The sequence below is a fragment of the Phymastichus coffea genome, unplaced genomic scaffold (assembly GCF_024137745.1).
Source record: "Phymastichus coffea isolate CEN01 unplaced genomic scaffold, Cenicafe_Pcof_1.1 PCOF00001, whole genome shotgun sequence".
In the NCBI taxonomy this organism is placed as follows: domain Eukaryota; kingdom Metazoa; phylum Arthropoda; class Insecta; order Hymenoptera; family Eulophidae; genus Phymastichus; species Phymastichus coffea.
This window is the reverse complement of record NW_026706812.1, coordinates 9,674,439-9,698,537: the sequence shown is the minus strand read 5'-3', so window position 1 is coordinate 9,698,537 and position 24,099 is coordinate 9,674,439. Positions and strand designations below refer to the sequence as shown.

General features: G+C 40.2%; 1 protein-coding gene across 3 annotated transcripts in view; it reads left to right on the top strand.

The window, feature by feature from the left end:
• LOC131671894 (mitochondrial folate transporter/carrier) overlaps positions 1–24,099 on the top strand; it is a 323,633-nt gene that overhangs the window by 50,847 nt on the left and 248,687 nt on the right. For all 3 annotated transcript variants that reach the window (XM_058948718.1, XM_058948802.1, XM_058948886.1), the window contains exon 3: positions 12,765–12,918. In XM_058948718.1, coding sequence (XP_058804701.1) covers positions 12,765–12,918 — 154 coding nt within the window. The remainder of the gene's footprint in view (positions 1–12,764; positions 12,919–24,099) is intronic.

Sequence of the window (24,099 nt, the reverse complement as noted above, 5' to 3'; positions counted from 1 at the left end):
ATTGTTTTTCAGTTTTACTTGTGTCGTGTAACTTCTCGCTCGTATTTTGTATTGAGTTTTGTGACTGCTATATATTATATTATGACTACTAACTTGACTATATTGTTTATTTTAATTTAATTTTTGAATAAATTACCTGATGAGGCTAGAAGATAAACCAACAAAACGTTGTTGAAAATAAATTGAGTTGAGATAGTTTTTTTTATAGTACTGGATGTTACTCTTATATTTCTTTGCTTTATAATTTCGTAATACTTCAAAAACATAATAATAATTAATTATATTCTTACAATTCGCAATGTTAAAAAAAAAGATTTATCATTATAGTAATAAATGCATTATTTTGACTATCACATTTTCCTGTTACATGGAAAGTGGCAACAAAATACTTATTCCAAAACCAGGTAAACCATCGGAGCAAGTTTCGTCATATAGATCCTTCAGCCTACATTGTACACTTTTCAAATACGTGAAAAAAGAAAAATAAAAAATGTAAATAAAGTATTATCAGAATAAAATATAATTCCTGGCCATCATTTCTATTTTCGTAATAACCACGCGACACTAAAACAAATTAACAGAGCCATCGCTAAAATCAAAAATACTTTCGAAAAAAACAAATATTGTGATGCCATATTTCTTGATGCAGCTCTCTCTTTTGATAAAGTCTGACGTGAAGGCCTATTGTATAGACTTAAAAAAATCGTACCAAAAAATCTCCATCTATTCTTAGAATTATTCCTAAATCAAAGAAGTTTTAAAGTAAAAATAAATAATGATACCACAAATCTTTCCCCAATAAAATCCGATATTTTTCAAGGTACTCTTCTTGGCCCTATATTAAATTTAATCTACACCCGAGATCTTTCAACCATAGAAAACTTTAATATCGTCACTTACGTAGTCAATATAGCCTTATTAATAATTTACTTAAAAGCAACAACCGCATCTGATAATACGCAAAAATATCTAAACAAAGCCATACTTTGGTTTAACAAATGGAGAATAAAAATCAATAAAACAAAGTTAATTCAAGTAAGTTACACCTTAAAAAAAGAAACTTGTCTTCCAGTGTATATAAACAACGAACTAATACGTCAAGCAAATGAAACCAAATACATTGGAATAAATCTGAATCGTCGTCTAACGTGGATTGCGTACATATGAACCAAACGCAAACAACTAAATCTACAACTCAGAAAATATTACTAACTACTAGGTAGAAAATCTAAAATGTCAATTGTTAATAAACTATCAATATAAAAAAGCATTATTAAACCAATATAGATATATGGTATTCAACTTTGGGGTATAACTACAAAATCAAACATTGATATCATTGAAAGATTCCAAAATTAAGCTTTAAGATTTATCACAAATGTACCATGGTTTGTTATAAAAGAAATAACCAGTGTAACGGTCCTATCTATGACCTAGTTTATTATGTCACTGAATCACTGCAACCCGTTAAGCTCACCTATCTGTTTACGTCAATTAGTATATTAAACGGCGCCACCTCACCTATTATTCGATTGTCTTAGTACAAGAGTCTAATTTCATGACCATATAAGGAACGTGACGTCACAGTTGATAGATATACATATAAAGATTTTTGTTATTTGAATAAAATATTTTAATTAACACGTAATTTTGATATAACAAAGCATTTCTTATATAGATTTTAGTACATAGATTTAGAATATCATAATACGAATTGCGTTTAATTATTAAATATTAAGGAATTTTAATATGCAAAATTAATTTGTTTATTACACTATAAATATTAATTATTAAGAAAAATGTGAATATTCCATATTCAAAATGAATATTTGCAGAACATGAGTAAGAATTGGTTTCATTAATAACTGTTATTGATAAATAAATAATCAATAATTTATTTAAACATTAAGTTGTATATAGAACAAAAGCGTTAATTTTATACACAATAATGATAGCCTTAGAATTTATAAACCTAAAATAATTAATCTAGTAATTGCATTATAAGATTATAGAAAAAATCGTTACAAATATAAAAATTTGTTACAATTCAAATGTTATTAACTAATTTGAATATTTCTTTTTAGAAAATACTTCTAGAATTAATTAATATTAAAGTTATGTAAAAATTTAATATTGTTCTATTGTAAATATTGTAATATTGCATTAATTAACTTTATTAGTTAATAACTTTTGACTATACTATTTATGATAATTGTAAATTACACTCAATCGACCAATAACTAATTTTGTAAAGTTTACATGTGTTGAAACTTTAATATTGATGTTTATTTACTTGTAAATTAAGAAAATTCATTTCTCAAATTTCTCGAATATTTCTCGATGATTCGAAAACTTCTCGAAGAGAACTCTCCTGCGAAAATAGGCGGGAAAATCTGTGTATGAATACGCCCATTATTGCACAGGCTGGTATTCACTTCTAGCCTTGCAAAGTGAGCGCATGAGATTGAATAAACTTGGCTAATGTCAAAGTTCTTTCTCTCATTGCGATTAATTGAGCAAGACCTTTCCTTTCCTATAATTCGTGCTCAACTTATAGAACATCTCGCGCTATAAGAAACTTGGGTTAAATTATATCCTTTACAAGGAAGACTTTAACTCTGCTTATGGGACAATTCGCACCATAAGAAACTAGGGCATAGTCTGACTTTCCTTGGAACTTTACTTATATTTACATATACTTGATTTATGGATTTATGTCATATTGACAATTAGAGTAAATTTGAAAAGAAACGAACTTTTACTCATTAATACGACTAGACCACGAGAGTACGAATTATTAATTATACTATAAGTGATACGAATATCACATCAGAAAGAACGGAATTATACGGATTGTTAAAAAAGACAGAAATTGCTTGTAAAAGGTACACCATACGACTAACAGAATATCCTAATTGTTTAGTGATGAAATTAATCCCTACAATACCACGAGTATCAAGATTTAAAAAATATAAATCACCATTTATAGATGTATAACTCAGTTCTGGATCTGGATATAAAAGTACTGGTACGGATCAATGGTGATAAAGTTATGGAAAAGTACCTTCATGTAATATGGTTTTTGCAATCATAAAATTAGCATTATAGTAATATTATTCACTTATTTTCTATGGGCAGATTTATAACGGGGTTTTTGCTCAATGCAAAGCCCGCTATAATATATAATGGAAAAAAATAATATATATATATGTATGTATAAATTAATAATGAGTAGGGTGAGTTGCAAGCTACGACACGGTTACTCGAAGACTGGTTCGGTCGATCAGATATGCCGCTTATAAGGCTTACCTGCCTATGGATCCGCGGAGGTGTCGTAAGTCCTTGTAGTGCTGTGAATCGCGAAATAGAAATAGCGTAGTCACCGACGCGGGGAATCGCAGAAGGATAGGACGGACAGAGTCAGGCACGTATAAAAAATAAGATGACAAGTAAAATAGAAATAGATATAATTAAACAAAGAACAGAGAGAACAAGTACATGATAAACGCAAGCAGTGTGAGAGAGATAAGCGTTGCGATGCACGGAGAGAGAGAGAGAGAGAGAAAGAGAGAGAGTTGGTAATCGAAAGAGTACTTACATACCGATGCCGCTTGAGAAGCCACGAAGTAGCTACACTAACAACGCGTTCGCTCGCACGCTCGCCGAATTGGCAAGAATCGTCCCTCGCGAAGCTACAAGCACGTGCGCTTAGCAGGATGACGAAGCTGCGATTGCCTGTCGGTAGTCTCTCTCACGCATGTGTCTGCGCACGTCGTTAATAAGTGGCCAATCAGGACTCTTCTTACTTCGCGCGCTCTACTCTTTCTCTCGTGCTTTTTTTTACTTACGCATAAGTTGATTTGGTGGACTGCTCTTTCTCTCACACTTATCTGCTAACTGCTCGCTGCTAGCGATGTGTACATATGTATAATGTGTTTGAGATGAAAAAAAAGGTATCATGTATATATACATGTATAGTAAGGCAAAAAAATATCCATATTTTAGTAAAGAGGAAAAGGGATATAACGAGTGATCTAAAACTCGTTATAGAGTGTAAATAAAAAAATTGAAAATAAATAAAATGGAAATGCAAGATTTTTATTTATACAAATCATAATATGTTCAGAAAACTTGCCACAGCGATCGTAATAATCTTTATTTCAATTATAAAAATGTTTTACTTTATGTGGCCGAATTTTAGCTGTCTGCAAAATTTCAAGAACGATAATGTTATGTGATAGACCATTTTTTTTTAAATTTTATTTGTTTTGCCTAATGCCTACATAAAGAAAAGTTTGCCTGCGAGAGTCTCAATTGCCAAGGCCAAGCGCATAGCGATAAGATGCTATGGTCAGCAGCACGTGTGTGCGCGCCTCGACGGGAACAAGTGGGAAAGACTGAGCGCGCTGTTATACGTAGCATGCTACTGCAGCATGCTGCAACAGCACACCGCAGCCAGTATGTTTACATAGGACTAATACAGCGATTAAAAAGTCAATCAGAGTGAGAAAGCGTGAAGGAAAAAGACAGGGAAGCAAAGCGACCGAAGTAATAGCGAGGACCAGGAGAGTCAGTCAGAAGTGAGCGCCCAAATAGTCAGACTGCAAATATATCTCTGACACTGATTTTGTCATATAGTAGATATTTATATACGGGGCGTAACAAAAGTACCGAAACGGTCCTGTATTTTTTAAAAAGGTTAGGGTTAGGTCTTTCGTAACTTTTTGCAAGGAATTCAATTGTGACCTTGGATTTGACCTTGAACCTCACCTTCAAGGTTATTTCAAAATCAACTTCTTTTTCAAATGGAAACCCTTCTTTTTCATAGCGGCAATTGAAAGAGTGAAAAATTTTACGTTCAAATATGTGTCGAGGTCCAAGGTCAAGGACATCCCTAGAGGTCAAATAAAGGTCAAACATGTGTTGTTAGGGAAACATCCGGAAATGTCGTAGGATTAGTAAAGGACATAAATGACAAATTTTTTCAAACGAAAACTTCTATATGTGATATCGGCAACGAAAAATTTTACGCTGTGGTAATTTGTAGATTATAAAGGTCACATCCCCATGGTATCAGTATTGTTGAAAATACAGCATGTACAGTGATTTTTGGGATCACTAATCACGAACTTAATTTTCAGATGTTTCCCTAACAACACGTGTTTGACCTTTATTTGACCTTGGATCTCGATACATATTTGAACGTGAAATTTTTCGTTCTTTCAATTACTGCTATGAAAAAGAGGGGTATCCATTTGAAAAAAAAATTGACCTTGAAATAACCTTGAAGGTGAGGTTCAAGACCAAATCCAAGGTCACCATTGAATTCCTTGCAATAAGTTACGAAAGACCTAACCCTAACCTTTTTCAAAAATACCTTACCTGAAAAATACAGGACCGTTTCGGTACTTTTGTTAAGCTCTGTATATACTCGTATATGGGTAATTCTTGGCTATTTCAATTGACTTGTAACCCTTAGGTTACGGATTTTTTTTTAATTTGGCACAATTGTTGTACACATAAAAGTGAGATTTTTCCCAAATTTTGAAGACTATACATAAATTATATCAAAAGTTATTAACAATTAAAGAAAAATGATAAAAAATTTTCAAACGGCTGTATTTTAAAAACTAATAAAGATATCGAAGGATTTTGTTGAATATACTTATAATGCCTTAAAATTTCTAAATAATTACAACAATAAACAATAAAAATTTTTTTTCGAAAGTTTATGTTATTACCTTTTTGTTTAAACAGTTGCTAATATCTCAAAAAGTATATATATATTTTTTTAAATTCTTGCTCCTGCGTGTTCCTGAGGATTTTTGCTATGTAAATCAATCATAAAATTCAAGGGCCCGATGTGTCAGAAGGCGTAGCCCTAATCAAAAGAAGATGCCTCGGTATACGTCGCAACGGCAGCGGGACATCTTCGTGGTCTTACGCCGAGGCGTCTTCTTTTGATTAAGGCTATGCTTTCCGATATGTCGGGCCCTTGAATTTTATGATTGATTTACATAGCAAAAATCCTCAGGAACACGCAGGAGCAAGTATTTTTCAAAAGAAATATATACTTTTTGAGATATTAGCAATTTTTTAAACAAAAAGTTGATAACTTTTGAAAAAAATTTTTTATTGTTTATTGTTGTAATTATTTTGAAATTTTAAGGCATTATAAGTATATTCAACAAAATCCGACTTCGATATCTTTATTAGTTTTTAAAATACAGCCGTTTGAAAATTTTTTATCATTTTTCTTTAATTGTTAATAACTTTTGATATAATTTATGTATAGTCTTCAAAATTTGGGAAAAATTTCACTTTTATGTGTACAACAATTGTGCCAAATTAAAAAAACATCCGTAACCTAAGGGTTACGAATCAATCGAAATAGCCAAGAATTACCCATGATCATAGTTTTGAATTTCTATTCATGAACTGTAACGGGGGAGATAAATCGGAAAATGGGAAATTTATTTAAGAACAAACTCCTACGATACAGAGCAAACCGCCGCTCCGTTAAACACGTATGATAATACGTGTATTCGCCTTAACGTCAGATGATTTATTCTAGTTGTCTTCTATCTATCGGAGTTGAACTCACCTTAAGTCACGTGTCTTGTTACACTTGATGAGTTTTAAGTGTGAGCGACTTTACTCCTAATCTTCTTAATCCCCTAGATGTAATTGGACTAAAATCTAAGCCTGTTTCAAATACTTAAGCTGCCAGAAAAATCAAATGACGAAAACGGCGAATAAATTTAAGAGACTTTAATTAATAAAAAAATCACTACAGTCTTTGTTGGGCCGAAAGACTGACGCACGAAAATAGGATTTTACAATTTAATTATGTTCGGTGTGAAAGAGAGAGAGAGAGAAAATTCGAATATTACCGCGAACTAACGCTCGGCGCGAATATAAAAAAATATCGCTATCTCGAATATACAAAATACCGAAAGTATTTTGTATCGCTTAATATGACGGGAAGTGAACCTACCATGCGGTGCAATTACGGTGATCAGCCGTAATTGTTGTTGTAAAATTTCAACTGCCGCTGCTCCTCAATTATCAGCTGCTCCGCTTTGTATTTCCTCTATCAGCTGTTATCTGCTGCTTCTATACCGCAGCTTGCTGCTGCAATATCGTCGTTGCACACTCGCACGTATTTGTCCCAGAGAAAACTTATTATTTTTGCGAATCAAATTTCAAAACACAAATCGGCGGTAAACTCGCGTAAACAGCTGAGGCGTAACTGTTTATTCAAAAGATCGCGCGCCCTCTCTCTCTCTCAACAGTTCGAACTAACGCGCGAGAAGCAGAATCGCGAACGCTTCAATTAATTAAATCGACTACCGTTGCAGAACATAGTTTTGAATTTCCTGCATCCAAATAGTTAGAAAGAATTACGTTGTGTCTAAATACAGAAATGAATTTATTGGATTTACTGGACCTTTGGATTTGATTCGATTTATTGGGCTTGTTGGATTTATTGGATTCATGTGAAAGGTCGTTGGACCAACAATAAATAAAAAACCATACCAATACCTATTACCAAAAAAGAATCTATTTGATTGCGACTATTCGGTTTCGGTATTCGTCATTAACCCGATAGGGAATAATAAAACTTGTAAATCTGGATCCCAATCTCGTGCAGTCCTTTTATAACTAAATATCATACAATAAAAGCGCGGACGGGTCGGCGTGCCCGTGAAGCTTGGAGACCGCTCGAGTCCGAGGCCGCTCGGCTGCTTAAAAGGGCTACATTATACGGAACGAATTCGCGTGAAGCGAATCCTCGCCTATCAGATAATATTATTGACATTATAGTCTTCATTAATCCTACGAATGGAGGTATTTTCGTTTAAAGACAATAAATCGTTTAAAGATTTCTTAATTTACAGCTGACCTTGATCTTCCTAAGTTTAGTACGAGGGTGGTTTGATAAGTACTTAGCCTCACCGCCCGATGGCGCCACTCTCGTAAAAGAAATATTCTATCACGTAGTACAACCTCCTCGATTTTTACTGTCAAGATTTCAGCCGGATCGGAGTTGTAGTTTATTTTTGAGAGCGTGTGAAAGCAAGTGTGTCCGTTGATTTTTGAAAAATGGATAAAGAGCAGTATCGGTCGGTGATTCGATTCTTGTTTTTGGAAGGGAAATCGCGCAGCGAAATCAAAAAGCGCTTGGATGCTGTGTACGGTGACTCTTCTCCTTCGATGGCGACCGTCAAAAATTGGTTTAACGAGTTTCTACGTGGGCGCACGTCGATTTTTGAAGAGCCACGTCCAGGTGCTCCTAAAACGGCTATCACGGAGGATAACGTGACAAAAATTCACGATTTCGTATTGGCAGATCGACGATTGAAGGTGCACGAGATAGCTAAGATCGTTGGCATCTCAAAAGACCGCGTGGGTCATGTTCTGCATGACATTTTGGGCATGAGAAAGCTGTCGGCGCGATGGGTGCCGCGTTTGCTCACTCCGGACAACAAGCGCAAGTGAGACAATTTCAGAGCAATGTCTGACGGTGTTTAAGCGCAATCCGAAGGAGTTTCTGCGTCGTTTTGTGACAGTCGACGAAACATGGATCCACTGGTATATACCAGAGACCAAGGAACAGTCGAAACAGTTGACTTTACCCGGCGAAAGTGCTCCGAAGAAGGCGAAGACTGCCCCATCGGCCGGAAAGGTGATGGCCACCGTTTTCTGGGATTCACAAGGTGTGATCTACATCGATTACCTGGAGAGGGGCAAAACGGTCACAGGGCTGTACTATGCCGAATTATTGGGCCGATTCGACGTCGAATTGCAGAAAAAACTGCCCCATTTGGCGAAGAAAAAAGTGCTCTTCCACCATGACAACGCACCGGCTCACACCTCCGCCGTCGCCATGGCCAAATTGGTTGAATTAGGCTACGAACTGCTGCTCCATCCACCGTATTCTCCAAGTTTAGCCCCGTGCGTCTTCTTTTTGTTTCCAAACTTGAAAAAGTCACTCACCGGACAGAAATTTGAATCGAATGAGGAGGTAATCGCTGCCACGGAAGCCTACTTTTCAGACCTCAAGGAAACGTATTTTTCAGATGGGTTAAAGAAGTTGGAGCATCGCTGGGCGAAATGTATCGAACTAAAAGGTGACTATGTTGAAAAATAAAAGCCCATTTTTCCAAAATTTTCATTTTTCTTTTGTAGGTTAAGTACTTATCGGACCACCCTCGTATATCCCTCAGTATCTATTGCATGGAACCATCTAATAGTTCGTTCAGTTGTTTATGTTGAAACTTTAACTACCTCATTCCTAAATGTGTCGTTAAAAGCATTTTTTACATTCCTAATTCTAATCATAAAAAAAGATATTCTTTTTCTTTCGCTTAATCTGTCCATCTTTTAAATTAAAGTGAAAACTAAAATCTGAATTTCTCATAAAATTTGGTAACACAAGATAATTTGAAAATTGTACTTTTCAAATATTAATGTAACAATTTATGTAAATAAAATATTGATACTTAATGTTTTCTTGTTCAAATCTTAAAATTATTTTTTTTTTCTAATTGTTCGCTTCTAGTCCGAACAAACGTTTGTTTTTCTTCTTTTTCATGCTTTATCTTATTATTCAAAATCGATTTTCTTTCTTTAATTTCCATTTTACAGGTCAGCTACTATGAAATTAACCAAATTTAATTGCTTGGAAATAATTTCAAGTGCATTTTTTAGATCTGGAAAAATGGTTAAAAACGAAAAAACTGCTTACTTTTCAAGTTGACCATCGTTGTAGTCAATATTTATTACAATTAATATTAATAATCTAATCAAATGGTGTGGGTAATGTATCTCGAAACGTGAGATATTTTATTGAGAATGAGATTGTTGATTAGCGATTCTATAAACTCCCTAGGTAGTATTTCCAGTTTTTTTAACACATAAAGTTGCTGATCCACTGCATGATACTCTTATTGATCTTATCGCAATCTGAACTGATGACCTTCATTTGACCTTTAGATGTTACCTTGACCTTGGAAATTAATACATATTTGAACATAAAATTTTCCATTCTTTTTATTTTCGGAGTAAAAAAGGGGCTTTCCAATTGAAAAAAAGGTCGACCTTGAAATCGCTTTGAAGGTCATTGCCGAGATAAAAATAAAGATTACCATTTAATTCATCGTTAAAAATTCCTAACGGTTACAGCTTAATGCTTTCAAATAATAATGTACCTTACGAGTTATTCAGGTATCTCATAACATTTGGAATATCTTGTATATGAGATATGGCATTCTCCATGATCTTTAATGCAAGATATGGCAATACTGCGAGTAGTGATCTAATTAGTGTTCTGCATGAAGACAATTCCATGGTGGATGAGAGCAGTGAGAAGAACAAATCAACAATAAACAAGAAGACTCAAAAATTCGACATATATGTTATGTTAAGTTATGTTAGCGCAAGTATAGGAAAGAATTGTGTTTTACTTGTTATTCAAATTACTGTAAGTAATTATATAACATATAATACGTTATATAACATGGACATGCAAGTAACGATGGTATGCAAGTATCTTTATAAAGACATAAAAAGTCCCGTGGATCCATTGAAATCAAGGGTGAAATGCGCAAGGGTACCAAGGTAGGAAGTTTGTTAATTCTCAAAACTAAATCAGCGCATTGTAATCGTATCCGATAAAAACACTACTTCGTAATTACTCGTCTGTGATGCGAGCAATTATTAAAAAAAAATGCACAGAATTCGTTAGATAACGAATTGCTTCAATCATTCAATAAAGAATAGATTAGCGTACTGATCGTAGTAAAGAAAAGTAGTGGCATTCATTGCTTAAGCCGTGATCTCCACTCTATAAATAAAAGTACAAGATTCAATACATACTTGATACTAAGCGTGAATTTCACGTTAAATGGTTTGCATCATACCTGTTCTATTTCAAAGATAAATCAGAAAAGCGTGTGTTTTTAGATGACGTTGGATAAGAATAGTGAAACCTACATGTTGATATATAGAAGATCAATATGATGATTTTAAGTTTATTAAATAAATTTGTTTTATTTATGTTCTTAATATATAACTATTTGGCAAGAGTTGGGAGCCGCAAGAATTTAAAAATTGAAATGATATTATTATAGTCACTAAGACGTATGAGAAGAATTAGAAAAAGATATATCACATTTAATCGAGGCCGGACTAAGGCAGAATAGGATCAGTGAAGAGCAGATATGAACTTTAAAATAAATTTGCTACGTGGAACCTCTAGAACCCAGTTGTTGGCAGTTAAATAGTCGCTCTAGAAACAAAAAAAGGCCGACATTAACGACAGCTCGTTAAAGATGCGTAAGAGAGCGAAGTATAAGTAGATCCCGTACTTCTAAAATTATGAACTTACTTTCTTCCGAAACGCCAACAATCGAATCGGAACACTATTTCGACGGGTGGATTACTAACATTATCTGTCGTAGATTCATCTACGAATATTAATAGTCGGAATTTACCACCGGTGCCAGCTATCCAATGTACCGTCAGTCTACCTTGATATCTTCCTACCTGATAACCTGGTGGAATGATGAGGAGTATATACGCCTAAGCATTTGAAAGTCGATCGACTTGACTGTGCGGCAATCGCAGGCAGCAACACGTGATTAGCTGCCTTAATACAGCGTACGGAAAAACATTATAAATTTGCCTGAGATACACTTTGGCTTACATGGAATAGTAAAGTCGCCATACAGATTACTTGATCACATATTTCAATCGATTTTTTTAAGCGTGTAACATCTAATTGTTGCCGAGTATATTGATCAATGATATTCATTACAATCTCTGCGAACGAATGTAGCTGTTACCGACGATTTTGAGTGGCGCTCCCCGCCACCGCCTTTAGTAGTGAATACAGCAGCAACGCATGACCGAAGAATTCACGACTAGATACCCGCGTCCAAGTTCAATGAATGGTGTTTTTTAAAACCAAAAATGCCAGATAGTGCAGATAGCGCCGTATACTGAAGGAGATAAGCCTCACTCCTTTATATCTGCTCCCTTTAGGGCTAACAGCAAAGTGGTGCGATCGCAGTACTGCCCGGCGGAGTGTGGAGCTAACATAAATATCATCAGAAAAAAATAGCAAGTGCATATCTCTAAAGACTGCATGCACGATATTTTCAGATGCGTGGGGCGATAAGAGAACTAAAAGAACTTCAGAGCGAGTAGCATGAGCTATTGTCACCTCCGCAGTCGATGCAAAAATGAACAATGCAATCACTGTAAGCTCTGTTGCTTATGTCATGAATTGATCCGAATTCATTCGCCAATGTGTTAATGTTGACTGAGCACAGGACCTCATAGAATAAATGTTGTAATTTATATAATTTGTAGCGCAATCTTGTAAAAGCCACCTTTTCTCCTTTTTCACAAATATCAAGGATATTCTTCTTCTCTTTTATTTCATTCCAAAGCTTAACAGTGAACACCTATGTTATATATTCCTTGGTTACTTTAACAATGTTTATACTCCTTCTCCTCCTCTTTTCGTACCTGTTACAGGACTACTGATTTGGGATCCGCATGGTGAAATTATACGTGTATACGTTCGTACGTGTATGTGTTTGTGCGTGAGTTTCCATATCATATAATTAATTTTCCATTATTGATGTTCTTCTTTATGAAGATATTTTTTATTGCAATTGAAAAATAACTGAATATGAATTTCAAAAAATATGAAATGGTGACAGGTCTTTTGACATAATTTTTTTTATTTGCAGTGAATGACGGACGTTCAAAATCAATACCGTCTTATAATGGATCAGTTAATGCTTTTATGAAAATTATTAAAACAGAAGGATGTCGGGGATTATATAGAGGGATGATGCCTAATGTCATTGGATCTGCGAGTTCGTGGGGTACCTATTTTCTAACGTATGTATTGTTTTTATTTTTAAAACGTAGTAAATAAATCAAAGCCAATAAGTTTCATCATTTCTCAACTCATTTTTTAATATCAAAGAACTGCATTTTTCCTACGTTTTCGATAAAATTATTACAAAAAAATATTTCATGGAGCGAACGAAAAGATGAAATTTATACTTTTTACAATTTATCTCAATCATGTAAGTTCGAATAAATAGCTAAAACGATGTGACTATACGACTGTAAACTTTTCTCTTCATGTTGTCGAAATTAATCAATTTTAACTTTTTTGAACAGTTACATTTTTGTGATTAAAGTTTTCCTGATTTTCTGTTTCAAAATTTGTTTGTAATCTTATGAAAGAAGATTGAGCTTGATGAATATATGACGAGATCAAACAATGTGCTTGCTTGTCGTCTTTTCCTTCTCTCTCTCTCTCTCTCTCTCTCTCTCTCTTTCTCTATCTTCTGCTTGGGAAGGCAGTGTGGTCAGCGTTGGGCGAATGTTTGTATTGCGCCTAACTAGTGGCCTTTCTATTTTTCTAGCCGCCGATGACTGACGAGCACGACCAAGATGGCCCCAAGAAGGAGCGACTAGAGTTAGAGAGAGACGTAGAGAAGGTTAGAGGGAGAGAAAGAGCGCGCTATGCATGCACTATACAAGTTGAGTCAGGGGTGCGGCGCATGATCAATTAGTGTTGTCGCCACACGCCGCCTAATAAGTGGGAGAACCTAGCGAGAGCGCAGTGACTAGCCACAGCAAGAATTCCGGACACTTTTTGTTCCGAGAATTCTATTTATCGACTCGCTAAACCAAGCGACTTCTTGCGCTAGTTGCTCCTTGTCTGGTTTTGAGCGCATTCTTGCCATTGGTCTCAGAGGGCAGTACGACGTTGGTACTGCGTCTTCCACATTAGCAACATTGATTGGTCCAGGAGTTAGATCAACTTCGCCGCAGCTACCTTCGCCACCTAGAGATCTTCAAAGGTCAAGTCCTCTCTTTCTCCTGGTCATTGTTCCTCTCGCGGTGATTAGCGGTTGCGCGAATTAGCAGGTAGCCAGGCGCTCGCTCGCCGGCTACCCTGACGTTGTGATTTGTTTAGTTGATAAAATGATATGTTCAATGATTAGGTTAAGTGCATTTTATTCATTGGTAAAATAAGACGTGAATTTAATTGAATAAGTAGCAAACTTATTTATTCGACCTATGTTTTCTATTTTTCGATTGTTAAAAGCGAGTGCGTTTTTCTTACTTCCCCCTTTTCAAAGAAATGGTGACAACAGTACCAGTAAAGGCTGCTGATCTGTTACAAGTGTAGGTAAGAAAATGATAAAACAATGTTGACCTTTCATTAAATAACGATAGTTAAGCAATTTATGTTTCAGATCAATCGTAAAAGTTCGCGTGATAGCGTTTTAGAACGCCTGCGGGAGGTTTCACCAGTCGCGTATAGTTGTACGTATGTTGTAAGCAGAACAGCTGCGGCGGATCCGCGTAATCACGCGTGGTTGTAAGTATATATGAGACCACCGATGATGATTGAAACGTACATACGCAGTCTCTCCTACTTGAAATGAACGGGAATAGAATATGGTTTCTAGGTCTGCCACCAATCATCGAGAGATTGCTGCAGTGACTTTCGGTCCCTCTCTAGAGCTATTGTTGTTAAAGGTTAAAGATAGACGAAAGCAAAGGACAAAGATAAGAGCCTAAAGATAATCTCTTTCTTTTCAAGAAAAGATTTTATACTAGACATCAAGATATTTTTTTTCTTATAAAAGAAAGATGGTTGAAAATAATTTTTAATTTGCAATAGGTATTACAAAAGGCTGTAGCGACTCCAACTACCGGAGCCTGAGCGCTCGGAGCTCTTCCACTGTAAGTGGAGGTGAGCTTAAACCGGATAGCCTATAGCCGGCAACCTCAGCCGCCTCAGGCCCAGTTACCCTGGCGTCACGATTCACCGGCAGACTCGTGGATACCGGCGCCCGTTCCGTCCGCGTCGTGACCTCTGTTCGCGCGTTGCTGGTCGTGCTGGCTCCAGTTTGCTTTCCCTCTGCGGCAAGTATTTTACTCGCGAGCCTCTCCCTGTGCCTCTTACCGCACCTGTGTCGGGGTTTCTTCGCCTTTGGCTCCCCGACGAAAGACTCAGGACTGGCTATCTCTGGCCTCGCCTCAGGGACCCTTGACTCCGGCTCCACGGTTTCCGACCGCAAAGCCTGGAGTCCTACCGGATCACTGGAGCGTTCCCGAGCCTTTCCCTCCTCTACAAGCATCCTACGCGCCTGGTCCACCCTAAAGGCATCGCGGCAGCGCTGTTTTACGTGTTTACCCATTAAGCCTTGAGGCGCCTGCTGGACTACCTTATAATTCTGAAATTGAGAGCGCTTATCTACGAACATCCTCACATCATACCACACTTCTGGTCAATAATACTCGCGAGCAATTTGATCGTAAGTTTTTTCACGGCCGAAATGTCCGGAGAACGGTTCGCAATGAGGGTCTCTCAACACCCTTTCCCGGTACTCCAGCGGCACCATCATGCGCCAGCATTCCCCGCGATTAGTTATCGGATCGAGCAAGTGATCGCGCATGAACCGATACAGAATGTTATTCTCTACTCTCCAATTCTTGAATTTCTTCGATCTTTGAAGAATGTCTTTCAGGCGTTATAGATACCAAGCATCCTGTATCTTATCGAATGCGCAAACCTCGAATTCATCCCCAAATTCTCGCGAAAGTACGTCCGGAACATAGTGCAGCGCTCCCTTTCTATGTACTATTTTGCAATCTAACTGCTGAAATTCTAATACCCATCTTTCCAATCGGCCTGTTAGCTCGCGTTTATTTAGGATTCTAGTGAGCGCACTATGATCCGTAACGATGACAAAGTGTGAGCCTTCTATATAAGGTCTAAATTTTTTTACCGCAAAAAGTACTGCCAAAAACTCGATTTCGCACACAGTGTAATTTCGCTCGTGCGCATTTAGCATCCATCCGGCGTAGCATATGGGATGCTCGCCGTCGTCGAATACCTGGAACAAACACGCGTCAACCGCGAAGGAAGAGCCATCGCAGTGCAAGTAAAAGGGGCACGTAAAATCAGGGCGCGCGAGTAACGCCGCTTTTGTTAATGCGCGCTTTAACCTCTCAAATGCATCTTGCTGTTCTTCCTTCCATTCCCATGGCTGGTCCTTTCGAATAAGCTTGGTGAACGGGACCTTTATCTCACTCTCGTAGTCGATAAAACGCGCATACCATCCTACCATACATAGAAAACGGCACAATTGAGCTACGTTACTCGGTGCAGAATAATCTACTATTGGTTTTACTTTGTCCTCATCCGGACGCAATCCCTCGCTATCTAACCTGTATCCTAAATAAGTTACCTCGGTACAAAAGAAATTGGACTTTTCTAAGTTGATTTCTAGATCAACACTTACTAAACGCTTCAGTATCTTCTTTAACCAAACCATGTGGCTATCGAAATCCACGCTAACTACCAGCAAATCTTCGAGGTACCAAAAAACATGCGGCTCGTATTTTGGGCCGAAAAGTGCATCCATAAGACGCGTGAAAGTAGCCGGCGCGTTTATCAAACCAAACGGCATTCACTCGAACTCCCATAAACCGAGACCAGGGACAGCGAACGCCGTATATTGTTTGCTATTCTCTGAAAGCGGAATTTGCCAAAACGCCGCTCGCAGATCTATTTTCGACAGGTAGACTGCTCCGCGCAACCTGTCTAAGATAGCGTCAATGCTAGGCATCGGATACGCGTCTACTTTCGTCACCTTATTTACTGATCTAAAATCGAGGCAAATCTATAACCACCGTCCTGTTTTCGTACGATTACCGGCGCACTACTCCATTGACTATTCGATGGCTTAATTATTTTCGCTTTCCAAAGCCGCATAGTTTCTTCTTGCGTGAACGTTAATACCGGAGGCGACATTCAACGCATCGAAGTCTTTATCAGGTGCGCATCACCTACATCGATGACGTGCTCGACAACTCTTGTAACCGCCGGAGATTCACGAGATTCAGGGACAATCCGGCGAACTAACGCCAGGATTGTTTCTCGCTGAGCCTCCTCGTACTTACTTAAACCTGCGCATTCCGCAAAAACGACTGTCTCGTTACTACTCTGCTCTGCTAACGAATACCAATCGCCTTGATCACTTGCTCGCCAAGCGCGATTACCGTAGCTAATATTTATATTCCACGCTATCCAAAAGTCGGCTCCTAAAATCAAGTCGTACTTAAGCGTAGATACTACCGTCGCAATTAACCAATCCGTCCTACCGTCAATTTCAAAACTCAGCTTTAAGTCGCCCCAAGTTCGCGACTTCTCACCCGAGATGCCCTGTACGAATATCGTAGGCGGCTTTAAACGGTCTCTAAACCGTAAGCCGAGATTCGATCCTACTACCGATATCTGAGCACCTGAATCTAACAGCGCTGTATAGACTTACCCGCCTATGTCGACTTTGATAAAGAACCTGTTCTCTACAACTGCGGCTAACGTTGCGTCCGATTTATTAGCCGTTTTCTTCGGGATTTCTCAGTTCCACTCAGACCCTCCCCTCACCAAAACGGAAGGTGTGTCGGCACCAATGACCGAACGTCCACACCCAAATCTATTATCAACAAGCTCACCTCTAACGCGCGTGACCATGACCCTTGTCGCAGCCCGCTCCGACGGGAGCGCAGGGCCTGAGCTCGTTTTCTCATTAACAAATTCTACCGTAGGTTCGCCCTGATTTCCAAAAGCAACGGCCTTTTCCGAAGCCTGCCCAACCGTGGGCGAAATACTCGAACCTGCCTCACTCGTTTTCGTGCGCAGAAATGGCAACTCACTTTGCCTCGCTGGGCACTTCTTGGGCGAGCTAACTATCACGCAAAATTTATTAAACCCAATCGCGTCATGCGCATCTTTATAGGGCAAAATTTCCTCCGTATTAGTGTGTCGAGCTTTTTGAAGACTTTCCGCGTCTTGCTGTAACGAGTCGCGTTTATTTACCTCTTCGGATTCATTGCTGATCCTACTAGGGAAATTCACGCCCTCGTCACTCTGCGCCCGAAACTCTTTCAATGTCGAACTACTAAACTCGCCTTTATATACGTTTTTAAACTCTACAATTTCCTTGCTACCTTTTTCCGGATCCTCATATTCTACAAATACTGCACGCTTGACTTTAGCCTTGACTTTCAAAGATTCTCCTACTACCTTATCTAAGAGAGGAGGCGCAGAACCGGCAATTTCTGCCTTGTTGTTGCCTTCCCTTTTTGCCTTAACTCTATTTCTTTCTTCCAGGGTGCTTTCGCTCCTTGTGCGAAGCATTTTCTCTACCTCAATGGCCCGCTCGATCCATCTTAGGCCGGAGTCGTCGAGCGGTCGACGGCTCCCGCACTGAGGTTTTCCTGCTTCACATGGTTACAAGTAGGGCAATCTCTGTACACGTAGCCGATTGTCCCAGAAACCTGACAGTAAAGCGTCGGCTCCGAAATTCGCGCCGGGCAGTTGTCAGCATAATGCCCTGATTGTCAGCATTTGTAGCAAACTACCCTCGGATTAACCTGAGCTACTGGGCATTGAGCTTTCCTATGCCCTAACGCATTGCAATTGAAACAAGCCCCCGTAAATGGCCTATTTGAACTGCTACCTCCTTGATTGCGCTGTTGCGGAACCTATCTAGAGGCTACACCTGCAGCCGCGGTCCACGGAGCCTGCGCACTTTGACGAGCAAGCGCGGCTCCGTTCGCAAGCTGGTTCGTCGCCTGTGGCTGTTGCTTATCAGCTGTAGCCACGGCAATTTCACTATTTTGCTTCTTGCCCTTCTTTCCTAGATTCTTGCTCTGCTTCTTCTGCTGCTGCCCTTTCTTTTTAGAGGGTTCAACCGTTGGGACCTCATAAATCGCGTCGTTTACACTGTCGATAGTTTCGACCGATTTCTGTTTACCGGTAGACTTCTTCGTGTCTGCTTACACTGATTCGGGAATTAACGTCGCGTCGGCCGTTGGCGGCTTTTGCCACCTTTCCCAACCGACCATACGATCGTCGAGCGCCAAATCTGCCTCTTTAAAACTATTTAGATCAGAGAAGGTTTTAATTTCAAGATATCGCTTATATCTTGGATGTAGACCCTCTATGATCATCGCTAGCTGGCGTTTTACCGATGCCGGTGGGTCAAAACGACGCAAAATCGTTTGGAAAGGCGCGACGTAATCCGTTATCTTCTCGTTTTCACCCTGTGTCCATTGACGCAACTCACCGTAGAGTTACTCTCTATTTAATCGCCGGCAGAATTCGCTAGAAAAACTTTTTTTAAAGTCTTTCAACGTCTTCCACATATCGCGATTAACCTCATACCACGAGTGCGCTTTATCGCGAAACGTAATGAATATCGCGATAAGCTACTCTTCGTCGGGAATACCGTAATAGCGCTGATAATCGCTTAAGCCTGATAGAAAACTTAACGCTTTCATACCGTCTTTACCCGAAAAGCGGAGAAACCATAAGTACGTTTACCCCGTCCGTAGCGTATACCATTGATATACGTTTTTCGCGTAGGGCCGCTCTTTGCTTGGCTTCTCTACCTTTTTTTTAAGCGATTTTTCTGTCCGTGTATCACAACTATCAGTATCCAACGGGCACGTGCTCGTGTCGCTAACCCCGAAAGTTTCTATCTTTCTAGATTGTCTTCTCTTAGACCGCTTTACTCTAGCTACGCTACCTTTGCCTAACGAGGCTGGCACCCGCACTTCATTTGCCGTAGTTGTACATACTCCGCGCTCCCAGTCTTCTACCCAAGAACTTACCCTAGGCGCGTGGTACTTTGTACTCACCGATATATCTCAATCGGCGTAGATGGACGCACTACCTGCTAAATTATTTCGCGCACTCATGTTAGCCGGTGGCTCAGTCGCAACCGCTAGCGCGTTTAGCGCCACACAATCGCTGAGCGGCTTGGTCTGTGGCGGCAAGGAAGCCTGCTGCTCGGCCTGAGTCGCTCCACTGTGAACCGCCTCACTCTCTACCCTAAAAACTGCATTCGCGCCATCCGTGATACCCTGTCTCACTTTGCGCTTATAAATTGAGCGGTACTGATGTAAAAGCCCCCCAGATTTGGTTTAGCGTACCAGTGCTGCTTTCGCCCTGGTTTCGGCGTTCCTGCTCGCGCGCGCGTACATTCGATGGCAACCGAGCTGCTGACGGTGGCTGGACCGCCGAAGATAGCACATCTCCGTTGACAGCCGCATCTGTGCCCCTGCCTGGCGACTGGGCTTGCCTGCGCGGAGCGGCAACGCTTGATGCCTGCGTTACCTGCTCTTGTTCGCGGGGCAATTTAGCCGCCAAGGGCGTAGAAACTATTGCGGCCTCATCGCCGAAATTCGCGCATCGCGCGCTGTACAATGTCATATCACGTGATTCGTCATGCAACTAATCCGGGACACGACCAAGCGTAAAGTCGCTTGGATATACCGGTTGCAGCAAATCTGGTCGCTCTTTTCTTAATAAAAACCGCAAGTATCGGTCTCGCAGCTCTTCTAAGTCACCGCGCAGAATAAGTCCGCGATAGCTCATTAACTTAAGCAGTACGGCCGGTTCTGTTAAGTCAATTTCGCGTTTAAGGCTTTTCGCGTGCACGTCGCGTAATATTCTGTGCATTATGATTCTGCGTCTACAAGCTAGCAACATTTTCCGTGGGAAACCAAAATTCAAAATATCGAGGCAGCGTACCTTTATTGCGTGTTATGCAGTTCGACACCACCGAAATTTTATCTCAAATTCTCTTTCATGCTTTAAGCCGGCGAGTGATCGCCTTGCATAAGCCTAACAAAGAAAACTCGAGATATGCCCAATTCCAATGTTTAAGTTCGGGTCCCGTGTCAAAACAACCAAATAACGCACTCGTGGCCACTCGACTCCTTCACTGAGACAAGGTCACTAATTATCCGAGGATAATTCGGACTCCTAGGAAAATAAACACGTAACTAGAGGTTCTTTTCTTTGTGCGCGCGTTTTGCCCTTAGTACACAACGGAAAATTCCCAATTAACCATTCATTAATTTACTGTTTGCTATTCCGTTATCTCAATTGCTAGGCCCACAAAGGATACCATGTAACGAAAGATCGTTCGTTATCAGTTTTTAAGGTGGGCAAGTGAGGCACAATCACTCATAGCAAGCGAGGCGGGAAGGGGGAAAAGGCAAAGAAATGAAAGTGGTTAAAGAATTACACACAACAAAAATTTGTATTTAAACAATTCTAATTCAAATCAAATCAAAGTCAAATTACACTTAAATTTCAAAACCGTACATGAATAACCGCAAAAGAATAATCCGCATTATAATACGAACTCTTACAATCACCTTTTACAAACTCTTAACATAATGAACACAACGGTGTTGCTAATACGTCTTAACATATATAACAATAGAGAACAAAGAACAAGTTAACTAACTTATCACGCTTACAAATCTATACGATACACAACGAATGTTGCCCGGCAGATGATCGCTTTGACGACGAACCGTCTTAGCCTACTTAACTAAAATAAAAAGTCGTCCGGCAAGGGATCGCCTGGACGATTTTCTATTAGAACGATTTATGACGCCGACCGTAATTAGGGCAGGTAGCCGGCGTATGCATGCCTTGCTACCTACCGGACGCTTACAATTACGCGCTGTGTTATACCGCTGAAGAGAGAGAGAGCGAGAGAGATTAGTTTGCGAGACTTGACCTTTAATACTGGAACGGGAGGCCTGGCTGCGCACTGCGCACGATGTTGCTGGCCGTCGCTGTGTAACTCCTGCCGACTTCTCCGCGTAGCATCCCGAACAGATGCTGGAACAAGGCAGTCGTCCTCTTTCCTCTCGGTCTTTGTCGACCCTTAGCGGCGTGTGCGTTCGGCTGGCCCTTTGTCCTCAACTGCACTTCACTCACCGCTCACCGTCTACCGTCTCAATGGAAACCTTCTGACTCTCTGACTGTTCGACTCACTACCGCCTGTCTTCTAATCGGCTGGAAAACCTTCTGACTGGCCGCTCGACTTACTACCGTCTGTGTCGCTCGTTTTTTCTTCCACGATCGACAGCTTCTTCCTCGTTCTTTTTCTCTCCCCACTTGACCTACTTATTAGGCGCCGCGCGACCAATCCGCTAATTGGTTCGCGACGCGTGCCACCTAATCTTGCGTAGAGCACGCATGTCCTCAACTATCTCTCTCTCTTTCTAACACCTCTATATTCTGTCGTCAACGAAACAGCTTCAGGCCGGCTCGGCCCCGCTTGGCAATCTCCGTCGGCTGAAACAAAGCCCATGCATTAGGCGCATTATTAAATGCGCCCAACGCTGGTCACCGTGTCTTGCCGAGAGATAGGAGGGAATTCCGACGAGAACAAGCGCAACGTTTGCTCTCGTCACAACGTCATAGCCATTACTGAAACCTTCCTCTCACCTGATGTCTCCGACTCCCACCTCTCCCTCCCTGATTTCAATTTTTTCAGGCTTGACCGGATTGGAAAGCGGGGTGGCGGGGTTGGCCTGTACGTCAGATCTCTTCTTAAATTTAGTTTTCTAGCTACTTCAGATCCAGTTTTGATGACACACCTGAATTCATCCTTAGCGAAATAATGTCCGACAAGACCAAGCTTTTGATGGCAGTGGTATACTTACACAACCTCCACATCGTATCCACTGATCCATCGATCGATTGTCTCGATATAAAGCCCCCTTCCCTCACTATACTTGACCTCTTCATAGTGAAAGACCCTAATGTCATCCAGAACAGTGGGAAATCCGATACTCCTTTTATTAATGGACATGATTTTATCTCGCTCACCTATCATTACACTACGAACAAGCAGGTCACCAGAGTCATCAGGTCTCGCGGGTTAAATTGGGTAAACGAAGCAACGTTAAATAGGACCCTCAGCAGTCTTCTCTCATCTCTGATCGACAAATCTCCAGCACGATTGAAGCACTCTTTGGACCCGCCGATGGATGCAGACCTGCATTTTTTGGACAACTCGGTGCATTCTCTTACTGAAGTCCTTATAAAGTACTTCGATGCGGTAGCTCCTCTCAGGTGCATCAAGTTGTCTTCTAGGCGTAAACCCTGGGTGACTCTGAGCATTCTCGCTCTCATGAAAAGGCGCGACGCTGCCTATAAACTGGTATCCTCCTCCCGCTCGGTCAGTGATGTCGCTGGGTATCGGAGACTTCAAAATGACATCTCCAATGCTCTCAACTCAGCTAAAAATTCCTGCATCTTAAGCAGGCTGTCCTCCACAAGTGCTAGTAAGGCCAAATGGAGCGAGTTACAAAACTTGAGAGTCACTAAATGCGTTCTTCCATCCCCATTTCGATTTTTTTCCCCAGCCGCACTAAACACCCACTTTGCCAACATAGTTAACTCGTCTCCTCCCATGACATGTGACTTTTTTGACACCCTTTTAGCGAGTCCCCCAAATGTTCCTCACGCCCACTCCCCATTCAGAACATTCGGTCCCGATGGTATGTCTGTCAAGGTGTTTAAACTCGTCTCTTCTATTTGTCTCTCGTCTCTCACACATCTTGTCAACAAATCATTATCGTGCGGCGTTTTCCTGACCTCCTGGAAATAGTCTCTCATCATCCCTTTTGCCAAAGTACCTTCACCCTCTCTTTTATCAGAAATCATACCGATATCAAGGTTATACAAGATATCAAAGGTACTTGAGAGGCTCGTCCATGCACAACTTTCATCCTATCCGGACCGCTGCAAGTTGCGGATCTACGGTAGGCCGGTTTCGTGAGGTTTCACAGCACTCAGACTGCACTCCTGGGTGTCCTTGATGACATCCGCAGGATCATTGAGGAGCATAAAATTACAACACTCGTCCTGCTGGATTTTTCTAAGGCTTTTGACGTTACCCCCCATGGTCGTCTAATGGTCAAGCTCAGGGACCTATGCCTGTCTGATACTGTTTTGAGATTGTTTTTTTAACTATCTGACTGACAGGTTTCAGGCTGTTGTGGGGGAGGACTGTCTTCTCCTTCACAAATTATATGCTTTATGCCTACGACACGCAGGTCTACCTTCACTGTCATCCTGGCAGCCTTGCGGAGGCTTTGGAGAGGGTGCAGCTTGATGTGCAGGCTATAGCGAACTGGGCCCTAAGAATCGGTATCTCTCTCAATCTC